General features: G+C 45.3%; 1 protein-coding gene across 5 annotated transcripts in view; it reads left to right on the top strand.

The window, feature by feature from the left end:
* Positions 1-15,560, top strand: part of LOC137369795 (receptor-type tyrosine-protein phosphatase mu-like) — a 991,520-nt gene that overhangs the window by 898,708 nt on the left and 77,252 nt on the right. For all 5 annotated transcript variants that reach the window (XM_068031279.1, XM_068031278.1, XM_068031276.1 and 2 more), the window contains 2 exons: positions 3,012-3,088; positions 8,925-8,961. In XM_068031279.1, coding sequence (XP_067887380.1) covers positions 3,012-3,088; positions 8,925-8,961 — 114 coding nt within the window. The remainder of the gene's footprint in view (positions 1-3,011; positions 3,089-8,924; positions 8,962-15,560) is intronic.

The following is a 15,560-nucleotide window of genomic DNA, read 5'->3' as shown; positions in this document are numbered from 1 at the left end:
GCGTGTGAATTAGTTAGTGAAGCCTCGCTCCTCTTCTTCTGGTCAGATACCACCAGAAATCCCAAATTTAAATCACTTATTTTCCTATTAGCAATGTTGTCTATATGCAAATGGAGTTCAGAGTTTTGCAGCAACATTCAGTCACATTAAGTTTGTGCTGGAATATTATCACCCCTGTTCAAAGCAGAAGCTAATGATATTGTCACTTCCCTAATATTCCTGCATGAAAGTGCCAGGCATGAACAATTCCAGAATTCTTTGTTTTCCCTTCCAGTTCTGTGGATGCTGGCAGATATCTGGTACCTTCACTAACTGGCTCTTCTTTAGCGAGCCTGATCAGTGAGACCAAGCAGACGATTTGACTGACGTCAGGCCCAATTCTGTTCTCATTCAACATATACATATACATTCAACTCATACATTGCAGCAGCAGTCACTGGATAGTGATCAGGAGAAGGAACCCAGGGAGAATTCTCCTCAATCTAGCCCAGGTGCATTGAGGCCAATTGCAACACCCAATCACAGTCCCGGGCAAGATCAAGTGCTGAAGATGGAAATGAATATAACAGTTGGGGCTGTAGAGTGTTTAGATAAGATAGAACACTGAAGGATGTGGTGTATGTCAGGGGCAACTTGGAGATAAATGAAGTTGCTCCCATGGCAGGTAGGAAACTACAAAATGAACTATTCAGGTTAGACATCTCTAATGGAAAACACCCAAGCTATCCCTAGGGTTATGCTGCAGGTCTTCTGGTCAGAATAAGAAGAGATCAATGAAGAGATACGAAGAATATATGAAAAGTGGAAAATTTCTTTAATGGCAGGCTTCAACAACCGAACATAGACTGGAACATCCAAGTAGCTTGGAGTCAGAGATGGTAGATGCAGTACGTGACTGCTTCTTGACCCATTGGGCAGAATCTTCCTGGTTCCGTGGAGATGGGTCTGGAGAGAGCATTGCCTCCCTGATGCGTTCCAGCCTCCGAGCGATCTTGTTTGGAGGCGGGATCAAATCAGCGCGGGCTACCTGCCCAGCAGCAGGGAGCAAAGGATCTTCCCAACATTGGACGGGCCTCACCACTGAGGCCAAAACCCAGTAGTGCCTGGAAGTGGCCTCCCAGCAGCAGGGCCGGGGGCCATCCATGCCTGCTATGACTTCCCCCGACCACAATGATGACCTGACAGCTGTGGCCATTCTGCATTTTTAACATTGCTGGACTGTTCAGAGGGCACCTCTATTTTGAGCTTCGAGCCCTCTGATCAGGCCTCCCACTTCGGGAACCTGGCTGCCTGTTAATTGGCCGCCTCCCACAGGGCACAACTCTGACCTATGCAGGTTGGGAACCCAGAAATGGTCTTGGGCCCTGAAATTTTTCAAAGGGCATAAGATTCCACCCACAGGGAGAATTTTTAGATGCAACGGGGAGAGCTGGTGAGGCACCCACATAGCGCCCTCTGAGCTGGTTATGTGCCTGAGCTGCGGTTTGTGATTGTGTGACTTCTGCGTGGTTCTGAGCACACCTCAAATTTGTTGCCCTCTTTCCTTCTGTTTTTTAATATTGTGTTCACAAGAAATTACATTCACATATTATGAAGCATGTCTATGTTTTAGCATGTGTTATACATGATTTTGAGTTAGTCTTAATGCACTTTGCTGTCACTGGTGTTGTTCAGGGTCGAACCCCATACGCTTTGCCATCCTTCTCACCTTTCTGTCTGCTTAAGTCTTGTTCCGATACTGCCTTTAGGCTTTCTCTTCCTTACTCATGGAGGTAAGAATGGTGCAGATGTATCCACAAGAGGCTGCTAAGGGGTGGAAGGGAGGATCCAAGGGGATCGATTCACAGTGGCCGATAACGTATTGCAGAGTTCCTAAGGCAATGCTTCATAAAATGATACAGTCTAGAAGGAGGCCATATGGTCCATCATATTAATCATGTTAATCATGTTGAGGTTTGTTGGGTAACTGGTGGAAAATCTATAATTTTATTTATTTCTTATTTGCTTGTTGGATGTGGGTGTCACTGGCTAGGCCAGCATTTATTGCCCATCCCTAATTGCCCTTGAAATGAGTGGCTTGCTGGGCCACTTCAGAGGGCATTTAAGAGTCAACTACATTGCTGTGGTCTGGAGTCACTTGGAGGCCAGACCAGATAAGGACAGTAGATTTCCTTCCCTAAGGACATTAGTGAACCAGCTGGGTTTTTACGACCGTAGACAATGGTCTCATGGTCACCATTAGACTAGCTTTTAATTCCAGATTTTTATTAATTGAATTCAAATTTCACTATCTGCCATGGTGGGATTTGAACCCATGTCCCTAGAGCTTTAGCCTGGGCCTTTGGACTGCACATCCAGTGACATTACCACTATGCCACCACCTCCCCTCATGGAGTAGCTGGCTGAATCTGGTGATTCCTGACTCATGCTCAGTTCTGCATCCAGCCAAAGTGAATCCTTAGAATCATAGAAAGTTTAAGGCACAGAAAGAGGCCACTTGGCCCATCCTTCTGGAGGATCCCCATCATGCCGCTCTGGGGAGAGGGCTGATAGACCAAGTGGGATCCTTAAAGAAGCACATGCCTGTCTCCAGGCTGAGAGAGTTGTAGTGACAATGGGTCTCGACTGGTGTCTCTTGCAAGTGTATGAATGGCATGCTGTCTAGTGGAGAAAGGGGTTGGGAGGGAGGTCCTGGCTCCAGTTATAGCCATGGGTTTTGTTGGGAAGTGATTGGTGGGGTGGAGCGGCACGGTGGGGGGGGGGGGGGGGGGCAGTGGGGGAACTGGTGGTATGGGTGCAGTGAGGTGGGATGTCACGGGGAAGGGGGTGGTGGGTTAGGATCAGGCCTGGGTCTGAGCTGCCAGTAATAATGTCTGAAATTTGGAAGACTCAATGTTCCCCCACCTCGCTTCCTTTTATTTTGAACCAAAAGCAGGCATTGTAGATTTCCATCCTCTTTTAAGGCCCAAAATATTGTCTCATTGGTCAGTGTTGAACGGTTTCTCTTTCAGATGATCATTCTCGGGTCAGACTGCAACCATTGGAGGGAGACTCAAATTCTGATTACATTAACGGAAACTATGTGGAAGTAAGTAACTAAATTAGTTAATATAAACCTGAATGTGGCTTTTATTGTGTTTTTCTTGAGCTGGTTAAGGATCAGTGTTGGTGAATAGAGAACTCTTTCCACTTTTTGTACCAGCTGCCAGTATCAAATACTTTTAGTTCAGGTAGAACACAAAGCAGAGTCAGACTAGAGCTCCTTCTACTCTGTCCTAACAAATTGGCAATCTCTGTACGGCATGACCTACTATACTAGTGTGACATTTGCATTTCCCACACCAGTCATTCTGTGACTTCACAAAGTGAGGCTGTCAGTTTAACGCTGATTATGGGCAGTTTTGTTCAGTGGGCTTGTGCCCATTAGGAACTTACTGTCACAAATTCATTTTCACTTGTAACTGGCAGAGAGCGGATACTTTCATCCCTTTAGTCTGAGCTGTGGATTGAATTATTATACTGTAGGGGGTGCTTTTAGTGTTATGGTTGAGCTGCTTGGGGTAAAGAATACCTGTGATTGCTTTGTGTAAGAATGTAAATGTGAAGGTTTCAGTCCCACTTTTTCTCATGGAATCATAACCACTTTCTAAAAGAACACAGTGATTGAAATACTCAAATGTTCATAAATATAGTCACATTCGTATCCACAGTTGGAGCACAGTAGACAAGCCTTTATTTTACATCTAATCATGCTGCACGCAGCCTGGGAGTGTTAGAAGGTGATGCTGGGTGAAAAACATGCGAAAAAATATCATTCCACAGCAATGACATCCCTTGGCCTAACTTAGTGAACGGCCATATAAACCTTTACAACAAGAACTTATATTTTTATAGCACCTTTAACATAATTATACATCCATTACACATTGTACTTCAGGGGCATTATAAAACAAAATATGACACTGAGCCACATAAGGGGATATTAGTTCAGGTGACCAAAGGCTTGGTCAAAGAGGTAGGCTTTAAGGAGCATCTTAAAGGAGGAAAGTGAGGTAAAGAGGCAGAGAGGTTTAGGGAGGGAATTCCAGAGCTTAGTGCCTAAGCAACTGAAGGTACCACCTCCACTTATTAGCGAGAGACAGCATGGTTTTGTGAAACGGAGGTCGTGTCTCACTAATTTGATTGAGTTTTTTGAGGAAGTGACGAAGGTGATTGATGAAGGAAGGGCAGTGGATGTTATCGAAACGGACTTCAGTAAAGCCTTTGACAAGGTCCCTCATGGCAGACTGGTACAAAAGGTGAAGTCACACGGGATCAGAGGTGAGCTGGCAAGATGGATACAGAACTGGCTCTGTCATAGAAGATAGAGGGTAGCAATGGAAGGGTGCTTTTCTGAATGGAGGGATGTGACTCGTGGTGTTCCGCAGGGATCAGTGCTGGGACCTTTGCTCTTTGTAATATATATATAAATGATTTGGAGGAAAATGTAGCTGGTCTGATAAGTAAGTTTGCGGACGACACAAAGGTTGGTGGAGTTGCGGATAGTGATGAGGATTGTCCGAGGATACAGCAGGATATAGATCGGTTGGAAACTTGGGCGGAGAAATGGCAGATGGAGTTTAATCCGGACAAATGTGAGATAATGCATTTTGGAAAACCTAATGCAGGTGGGAAGTATACAGTAAATGGCAGAACCCTTAGGAGTATTGACAGGCAGAGAGATCTGGGCGTACAGGTCCATAGGTCACTGAAAGTGGCAACGCAGGTGGATAAGGTAGTCAAGAAGGCATATGGCATGCTTGCCTTCATTGGTCAAGGCATAGAGTATAAAAATTGGCAAGTCATGCTGCAGCTGTACAGAACTTTAGTCAGGCCACACTTAGAATATTGCATGCAATTCTGGTCGCCACACTACCAGAAGGACGTGGAGGCTTTGGAGAGGGTACAGAAGAGGTTTACCAGGATGTTGCCTGGTCTGGGGGGCATTAGCTATGAGGAGAGGTTGGATAAACTCGGATTGTTTTCACTGGAACGACGGAGGTGGAGGGGTGACATGATGGAGGTTTACAAAGTTATGAGCGGCATGGACAGAGTGGATAGTCAGAAGCTTTTTCCCAGGGTGGAAGAGTCAGTTACTAGGGGACATAGGTTTAAGGTGAGAGGGACAAAGTTTAGAGGGGATGTGCGAGGCAAGTTCTTTACACAGAGGGTGGTGAGTGTCTGAAACTTGCTGCCGGGGGAGGTGGTGGAAGCAGGTACCATAGAGACGTTTAAGAGGCATCTTGACAAATACATGAATAGGATGGGAATAGAGGGATACGGTCCCCGGAAGTGCAGAAGGTTTTAGTTTAGGCAGGCATCAAGATCGGCGCAGGCTTGGAGGGCCGAATGGCCTGTTCCTGTGCTGTACTGTTCTTTGTTCTTTGTTCCAATGGTGGAGCGTTTAAAATCGGGGATGCTCAATAGACCAGAATTTGAGGAGCGCAGATATCTCGTCGGGTTGTAGAGCTGGAGGAGATTGTAGAGATAGGGAGGGTCAGTGACATGGAGGGGTTTGAAAAGAAGGATGAGAATTTTAAAATCAAGACATTGCTTAACCGGGAGCCAATTTAGGTCAGTGAGCACAGGGGTGGTAGGTGAATGGGACTTGGTGTGAGTTCAGACAAGGGCAGCAGAGTTTTGGATGACCTCATGTTTATGGAGGCTGGAATGTTGGAGACCAGCCAGGAGTGCATTGAAATAGTTACGTCTAGAGGTAGGAAGGCGTGAATGAGAGTTTTAGCAGCAGATGAGCTGAGGTGGGGGTGAAGTCAGGAAGTGGAGGTGGAAATAGATAATTTTCAACCATCCGTAGTACAGAGTTGCTTATTTAAATAATTAATAATTCATATGAAAGAATTTAAAGACTCTAGTGTGTGAGGACTCCAAGCATTAACCCTTACTGATCTAATGGGAGTTGTACAATTACAAAAATATAGTTATTGGCCGGAATTTTACGTTGGGTGGGAGGCCCTGACCACCGATCGAAAGGTCGGGGGCAAGCCCGCCTCCACTGGGCCTGGAGTGCCACGCCGTGATGTTTAGCTCCCCAGGCCCTTAATTGGTCTTGGGGTAGCAGTTCCATCTCCGTTAGGCAGCAAGTCCCGCCGAATGGAGCTGTCGGCCAATCACCAGGAGCGGGAGCCACTACTGGGACTGCACCCAGCCATCAGAGGCAAGAGGAAGGACGGCCCCGGGAGGCAAGGAGGGTCGGTTAGGGGGTGGGGGGAGGGTTGTGCATTGGGGGCGGTTGGGACTTCAGGAGCAGACCTCTGAGGGGCACAGGTACCCGATCAGGAAGGCACCCAACAGCCCCCCCCACCAGCCCGCAAGAAGGCCGCCTGGTTTTACCAAGCAGGGTTCTTGGGGCCTTTGCCGTCCAGCCGCTGGGGGTAAAATACTGGCAGCGGCAGGAGGAGGCCCCTAAGTGGCAGTTATTTGACTACTTAAGGGCCTTGATTGGCCTGCGGTGGGCAGGCTGTTTCTCGCCACCGCCGCCCCACATAAGATTGCAGTTGGAGCAGGAGGGGTTGGTGAATGGCCCCTCCTCCTCCCCCCCACCTCCCACTCAATTTTACGCCCCGCTCCCGCCACCAGCCTGCTTGTTAGGGAGCTGTAAAGTTCCAACCTTTGTATTCATGAGTGCAATGGGCTGAATTGCCTTACATTTTTGAACTTGAATAAAAAAAAAATTAATGAATAACTAAAAGGGATTCAGGTTTGATTTCAAGTCTGCATGCAATTGGAAAGTCTCAGTCAGTGCACTGGGCAGGAAACTATTACAAAAACAAACTGCGGTGGATGCTGGAAATCTGAAATGAAAACAGAAAATGCTGGAAATACTCGGCATCTGTGGATAGAGAAGCAGAGTCAACATTTCAAGTCGATAACTTTTCACCAGAACTGGAAAATGTTAGAGATGTAACAAAGAACAAAGAACAAAGAAAATTACAGCACAGGAACAGGCCCTTCGGCCCTCCAAGCCTGCGCCGATCCAGATCCTCTATCTAAACATGTCGCCTATTTTCTAAGGGTCAGTTCAGAACCAATATCACCAAAACCAAAGACCCTAATTGCAAATGCAAGCAATTATGAAATATAATCTTATATGTATATAAAACATAATATTACATAAATATAACATGTACACACATTGCGCCGGTTTCAGCTGAACAAAATAAGTGACAGCCATTCACTGGTTCACGCCTCAGAGCAATGCCTTGACCAATCAGAGTCAAGCTGCCTGGTTTAAATTTCAAACTAAGCTTGGCAGTTAACTGGTCAGTCACCGTAAACTGGTGCATTCTCCATGGCAACTCCTCTACCAATCAGAGTTCACTTGCCAACCAATCAGCACTCTCTTCTCATGCAGTCTAAGTTGTTGTTTTCCCTTACATTGGTTATTCTTGCGTATTGTCCCGATGAGTGCAAGATGAAAAGCTTCAACAACAGGTCTCTATTTTCAGCAATTCTCAAGTTCTGTGCTACTAAACGATTAAATATAATCTGTTAAACACCTGTAAAAATCCTGAATCCCCATGTAATTAAAATGGAATTTGACATATTCAGTCGCTAGTAAAAAGTAACAATAGAAAAATAGAAATTAATAAAACCAAATTATGTAGATTATATATCAAAGTACCAAAGTACAGAAAGTCCTCATTAGGGAACTCCTCTTTGCTGACGATGCTGCTTTAACATCTCACACTGAAGAGTGTCTGCAGAATCTCATCGACAGGTTCGCGGCTGCCTGCAACGAATTTGGCCTAACCATCAGCCTTAAGAAAACGAACATCATGGGACAGGACGTCAGAAATGCTCCAGCCATCAATATCGGCGACCACACTCTGGAAGTGGTTCAAGAGTTCACCTACCGAGGCTCAACTATCACCAGTCTCTAGATGCAGAAATCAACAAGCGCATGGGAAAGGCTTCCACTGCTATGTCCAGACTGGCCAAGAGAGTGTGGGAAAATGGCGCACTGACACGGAACACAAAAGTCCGAGTGTATCAAGCCTGTGTCCTCAGTATCTTGCTCTATGGCAGCGATGTCTGGACAACGTATGTCAGCCAAGGGCGACGTCTCAACTCATTCCATCTTCGCTGCCTCCGGAGAATACTTGGCATCAGGTGGCAGGACCGTATCTCCAACACAGAAGTCCTCGAGGAGGCCAACATCCCCAGCTTATACACACTACTGAGTCAGCGGCGCTTGAGATGGCTTGGCCATGTGAGCCGCATGGAAGATGGCAGGATCCCCAAAGACACATTGTACAGTGAGCTCGCCACTGGTATCAGACCCACCGGCCGTCCATGTCTCCGCTTCAAAGACGTCTGCAAACACGACATGAAGTCCTGTGATATTGATCACAAGTCGTGGGAGTCAGTTGCCAGCGGTCGCCAGAGCTGGCGGGCAGCCATAAAGGCGGGGCTAAAGTGTGGCGAGTCGAAGAGACTTAGCAGTTGGCAGGAAAAAAGACAGAAGCACAAGGGGAGAGCCAACTGTGTAACAGCCCCAACAAACAAATTTTTCTGCAGCACCTGTGGAAGAGCCTGTCACTCCAGAATTGGCCTTTATAGCCACTCCAGGCGCTGCTCCACATACCACTGACCACCTCCAGGCCCTTACCTATTGTCTCTCGAGACAAGGAGCCCAAAGAAGATATTCTATATAATTCTATGAAATTCTATCTAGTTTCTTTGTATATTTTTGTTGGATACAGAAGCACCATCTTAATCTTCCAGCAGTTAATTGTTGCAATTCTTTAACCCTCTTTGAACCACTTCACTAAACTAGGTCAAATAAAAGTATTGTTGATAGGAATTTTTTTATTTCTGTATAATGTCACAAAGGGATTTTAATGCTTTATTTTTTTTCTTTTCAGGGCTATCACAGACCAAACCACTACATTGCCACACAAGGTAAGCAAGTGCATAAGCCTCTTTAAGTGATTTTTTTTTATTTAGAGATACAGCACTGAAACAGGTCCTTCAGCCCACCGAATCTGTGCCGACCAACAAGCACCCATTTATACTAACCCTGCAGCAAACCCAACCACTTACCTACACTAGCGGCAATTTACAATGGCCAATTTACCTATCAACCTGCAAGTCTTTGGCTGTGGGAGGAAACCAGAGCACCCGGCGAAAACCCACACGGTCACAGGGAGAACTTGCAAACTCCGCACAGGCAGTACCCAGAATCGAACCCGGGTCCCTGGAGCTGTGAGGCTGCGGTGCTAACCACTGTTGCACCATTTGTTAATATTAGTTTGTAAGTATAAGGCAGTTTTCTCTCCTTTATCGTTATGCTGCCTTTTCATCAGTGTTACTGAACAGAGGAATATAAATCATTATATTTACTTGTGGTCTGTGCATAGTACAGAAGTTCTTCAAGTGAGATAAGGGACTGAATTTTACGCCATTGCAAAGAGCAGGATGGTGGCGGGGGGGGTGGTGTAAAATGGAGCTGGAGGCTCTGAGAGCCCTTCCCGATCTGCTCCCGCCTCCGCTGCAACTTTACGCAGGACGGCAGTGGCGAAAAACGGCCCGCCCGCCCCAGGCCAATCAAGGCCCTTAAGTGGCCATTTAACAGCCACTTAAGGGACTCTGCCTGCCGCCACGGGGATTTTACCCATGTCAAGCGGGTGGCCCAGCCCCCAGAAAAGACCTCATGATCGGTCACCCTGTGCCTAAAGGAGGGCTGCCCCCGCTGCCCCAACCACACCCAACACGTCCCCCCCGTCACCCCAGTCGACCACCCTTGCCTCACCGGGGCCTGACCGATCACCCCCGGCGAGGCAACAAAAATGTACCTTGGTTCCGGGCTTCCCGACATCTTCTTTGCGATGGCTGGGTTGCAGTCCCAGCAGTGGCCACCGCTCCCGGCAGGTCTATTAGGCAGGACTTCCTTATTTAGGTCGGAAGAATGAGGAGAGGAAATATAAATTAAAGTATACAATTCTAAAGGGGGTTCAGGAGCAAAGGGACCTGGGGGTATATGTGCACAAATCATTGAAGGTTGCAGGGCAGGTTGAGAAAGTGGTTAATAAAGCATAAGGGATCCTGGGCTTTATAAATAGTGGCATCGGGTATAAAAACAAGGAAGTTATGATAAACCTGTATAAAACACTGGTTTGGCCTCAACTGGAGTATTGTGTCCAGTTCTGGGCGCCACACTTTCAGAAGGATGTTAAGGCATTAGAGAGGGTGCAGAAAAGATTCACGGGAATGTTTCCAGGGATGAAGAACTTCAATTATGTGGATAGGTTGGAGAAGGTGGGGCTGTTCTCCTTGGAGAAGAGAAGATTAAGAGGAGATTTGATAAAGGTGTTCAAAATCGTGAGAGGTCTGGACAGAGTAAATACAGAGAAACTGTTCCCATTAGTGGAAGGATCCAGAACCAGAGGACATCAATTTAAGGTGGTTGGCAAAAGAAGCAACGACGACATGAGGAAAAACGTTTTTACGCAGCATGTGGTTAGGATCTGGAATGCAGTGCCTGACTGGGTGGTGGAGGCTGGTTCAATCGAGGCCTTCAAAAGAGGATAATATCTAAAGAAAAATAATTTGCAGGGCTACCGTGAAAAGTGGGACCAGATGAGTTGGTGTTGCAGAGAGCCAGCACAGACACGATGGACAGAATGGCGTCCTTCTTTGCTGTAACTATCCTATGATTCTATGAAATCCATGCTGATAAGGTTGCATTACAGTCATTTTTGTTTAAAAAGCAGTATTTAAACTCCGGGCAAAATACTGTGGATGCTGGAACTCTGAAATGAGAACAGAAAGTGCTTGAAATACTCAGCAGGTCTGGTAGCATCTGTGTAGAAAGAAACAGAGTTAACATTTCAGTTCACAGTATTTAAACTACTTTGTTAAGTCTAAAATGGTGTCTTAAAAATAAAATCATACAATTTTCTTGAAGTTAAAAGTCTTTTTTGAGGAAGCTGAACAGATCTTAATACATGAAGTCACATGAAACGATAGTGTGGGCTATGTTTATCAATTTAATAAAAGTACTTGCATGTCATAAGGGAAAAGAGATGGGAAGTGATATAAATGGGAGATAATGATCAATACTGAATGAAACTTATGGAGAATGGGAAATGGAGAGAAAATAATAGCACTTTGGTGACAGAATCTGCCTTATTGTGCGCACCTTTTGTTCTGCTCAGTAACTAGATAGAAAACCGTCAGAATATCAGGCATGGCAGCATTCTGTAATACCTCTAAGTCCAGTCACAGTGGTCACTCTGTTATACGTTGAGTTGAGCCAGGGTGCTACTCTGTAATAAATCTCAGTCCATCCACAGTGTCTCTCTAATAAATCTGGGTCTGGTCACAGCGTCACTCTGTAATAAATCACAGTCCAGCCGTTGTACACAATAAATCAGAGTGAAACCACAGCGTCACTCTGTAATATATCCGAGTTGAATCACAGTATCACTGTGATAAATCTAACTCTAGAATTAATGTCTTACTTTATAAATCTGAGCTCAACCATTGTATCAGTCTATCATAAATCCAAGTCCAGTCACAGTGTTACTCTGTGAATAAATCTGACAGAGTGATGCTGTGACGCTCTTCATAAATGTGAGTGCTGTCACTGTGCATAAAATCGAAGCATTGTCACAGCGCCATTCTGTAATAAATCTGATTCGGACATTCTACAAATTTCTTCACTTGTAGAGCTAAATAAAAAAGGAAAACTGTGAATTCAGTAAATTTTAAATAATAGTAGAAGATGCTGGTACTGCACAGCAGGTCAAGCATCATCCATGCCTTTGTTGCCTCTAGACTTGACTATTCCTGTGCACTACCGGCTGCACTCTCTCATCCTACCGACCGTAAACCCGAGACCCAACTCGCATCAAATTTTCACCAATCACCCCTGTGCTTGCTGACCTACATTGGCTCCTGGTTATGCAATGCCTTGATTTTAAAATTCTCGTCCTTGTTTTCAAATCCTTCTATGGCCTCACCCTGCCCTACATCTGTATTCTCCTCTCGCCCTTCAGCCCTCTGAGATATGCGCGTGCTCTAATTTAGGCCTCATGAGCATCCCCGGTTTTAATCGCTCCATCAGTGATGTCTGTGCCTTCAGCTTCTAAGCCCTGAGTTCTGGAATTCCTTTCCTACGCCTCTGTATCTCGCTTTCCTCCTTAAAACCGACCTCTTTGATCAAGCTGTTGGTCATCTGACCAAATATCTCCTTTTGTGGCTCAGTGGCATATTTAGTTTTATAGCTTCCCCAGTGAAGTACCTTGGGATGTATTACTACATCAAAAGCACTATATAAATACAAGTTATTGTTGCTGTTGAAAGAGCAGAGGTCGAGCAGTAATAAAAACATAAGTGTTGGAAATGCTCAGTAAGTCAGGCAGCATCTGAGGTCTAGCAGTGTTATTTGGAACCCTTTAGGACTTGCTGTGCATCTTTCTTTGTACTTCAATGCTTTTTGTGCTTCCAGTTCCTAGTTGGCAGCGTGCACTTGGAGATTTCTGTAACATAAAGATCGTGAAAATGCGAGGGAGGGAATAATGACAAAAACAGCACAGGCAATATGGTCACAAGATCAGTGTCTGAATAAAGTGCCTTGAAAGTTATTCAAACTGCAGTTTACATTAATTTGTTATTCTCACTGACAAACGTCATTTGAAACAACTGTGTAGAATTTCCCCGGAGTTACACTCAATGACATCTAATTGTTTCGAAATTCTTACTGAGTTCCTTTTAACACAAAGTGTTGATGCACAAATGTAAATGATGCAGCTGAAATTGGCAAATGTAATCAGCTGTAATAGACTTGCAATCTGGTTTTAATAGACTGGGGAGTTACATAATTACCTGTTCATTAGTGTGTTGCCATTTCCACAGTATGCTCAAATTTATGAAAGCCCCTGTGAGTTGTCTCTCTGCCTAGTGCAGGATAGCAAAGTGACAACAAGGTGAAGTTATAATTTAATCTGTGACCAAGATTTTTTTTTCTCAACAAGATACATTAACATGACATTTACACCTCTCTTTATTTGATCCACACAACATTGACAATGTAATCATTTTATTAAATGTGGCTTTGAAACACACAGGAGATTTCAGGCCTGCTTTCAGGTCCTACAGTTGAGCTCAGTTGGTGGCCGACTCACTGCTCGGTCAAAAAAGCTGTGTTCAAGCCCTACACCAGGAGTTAAGCTGATACTCCAGTGCAGTACTGAAGGAATGCTACAGTGTTAGAGGTGCCATCTTTTAGTTTAGATGTTGAATCAAGACGTTGTTATGCATGCAAAATATTATCAGATAACTATCCAAAGAAGAGGAGAGAGCTCTCCTGTTATCCAAGCCAACTTTCCCTCAAACCTGCCATTGTCTCTAAATTTTATTTGTTTATGGGGATGTGGGCATCACTGGCCAGGCCAGCATTTATTGCCCATCCCTAATTACCCATGAGAACATGGTGGTGAGATGCCTTCTTGAACCGCTGCAGTACACCCACAGTGCTGTTAGGGACAATATAGAAAATGATGGCACACTTTAAGAGATCTATCAAGATAGGACTAACCAACAGTACCGTTTACCAGATGCATGCTGCAAACTATTGCCTGTCAATTTGTTCTGCATTTATCACTCACCAGTGCAACCTTTATAGCTCTTTCATTGCATCTCCTACACACCTGTATTTAAGCAAGGCAGACAGCAAAATGAAACATACAACAAAAGCCTTGTACCCTCACTTCTTCCAAGGGTTTCATGTTGGGCACATGATAGGTTCAGCGACACCTCTTCTCCTGCTATTGGAGAAGGGCATAGACCAAAGTCATACCATTGGGCATGCGTGCCATGGGGTTCATGCTAACCAAGACATCAGTCAACATTCTGATCCCTACAGTACCTGATATTCCACTATTAGCTAGGAATGAGCACAGCAATCGATGATCTTGCCAATCATATGCAGTGCTGTCATTATGTTACAAATTTTCTACAGGTCTCTTTACTGCAGGTGATTAAGCTCTGCTCTGTGGACTTGGAGCAAGATGAAGCAGATGCCATGCGCAATTGGCAAGAAGGAATCTGCTAATCTGCCTGGCATGACTTCTTTCATGAGGTTGACGTGCTTTCAAATCAAGCTATCTCAAGGAGTGGGCAAAAAGTGGCCAACAATCTTTATCTCCCACCATCAATATTAAAAGTTCACCAGTCTGGAAAAATTATCCCACCAATAACCCTAAACCAAATAGATAAAGTTCAGCACCATTCGCGACTTCTCAGATACTGAAGCAGTCTGTGTAGAAATGCAGCAAGACCTGGACAATATCCAGGCTTGGGCTGATAAGTGGCAAGTAACATTCGCGCCACACAAGTGCCAGGCAATGACCATCTCCAACAAGAGAGAATCTAACCATCTCTCCTTGACATTCAATGGCATTACCATCGCTGAATCCCCCACTATCAACATCCTAGGGGTTACCATTGACCAAAAACTGAACTGGAGTAGCCATATAAATACCGTGGCTACAAGAGCAGGTCAGAGGCTAGGAATCCTGAGGCGAGTAACTCACCTCCTGACTCCCCAAAGCCTGTCCACAATCTAGAAGGCACAAGTCAGGAGTGTGAGGGAATACTCTCCACTTGCCTGGATCGGTGCAGCTCCATCAACACTCAAGAAGCTCGACACCATCCAGGACAAAGCAGCCTGCTTGATTGGCACCCCATCTACAAACATTCACTCCCTCCACCACCGACATACAGTGGCAGCAGTGTGTACCATCTACAAGATGCACTGCAGCAATGCACCAAAGCTCCTTAGATAGCACCTTCCAAACCCGCGACCTCTACCAACTAGAAGGACAAGGGCAGAAAATACATGGGAACACCACCATCTGCAAGTTCCCCTCCAAGTCACACACCATCCTGACTTGGAACTATATCGCCGTTCCTTCACTGTTGCTGGGTCAAAATCCTGGAACTCCCTTCCTAACAGCACTGTGGGTATACCTACCCCACATGGACTGCAGCGGTTCAAGAAGGCAGCTCACCACCACCTTCTCAAGGGCATTTAGGGATGGGCAATAAATGCTGGCCTGGCCAGCGACGCCCACATCCCGTGAATGAATAAAAAAAATACACTCAGCATTGCAATACAAAACTTCCAACTGTTATTTATGAACTCCTTCACCAATGGGACTTCCCTTGTGCACATTTCCAAATGAACGCACCAAGAAAAAAAAGACCAAAGCTGGCATAAATCCCAGCGAGTCATTTTCATTTCAAATATTTTTACATCAAATCTGAATCTTAATGAGGGTCTTGCATGAAATGGTTGACAACACTTCAACTCACTGATAATAGAAGTGTGGAGAATTGCAGGCCTGAAAGAAATTGGCTCTGGGCCTCCCCTCCCAATTCCCAGTCCCTCTATGCCATTTGCACACCTGCTGTTCCAGCACAGAGGACCAGAAAATCAGCCTTATGATTTCAAGACAGTGAGAACTCAGACAGCCCTGCAAACTTTCAGTCTAAGT

Source organism: Heterodontus francisci, chromosome 5, assembly GCF_036365525.1.
Source record: "Heterodontus francisci isolate sHetFra1 chromosome 5, sHetFra1.hap1, whole genome shotgun sequence".
Taxonomy (NCBI): Eukaryota; Metazoa; Chordata; class Chondrichthyes; order Heterodontiformes; family Heterodontidae; genus Heterodontus; species Heterodontus francisci.
Note: the sequence above shows the minus strand (reverse complement) of the source record. Positions and strands in the feature narration are given on the sequence as shown.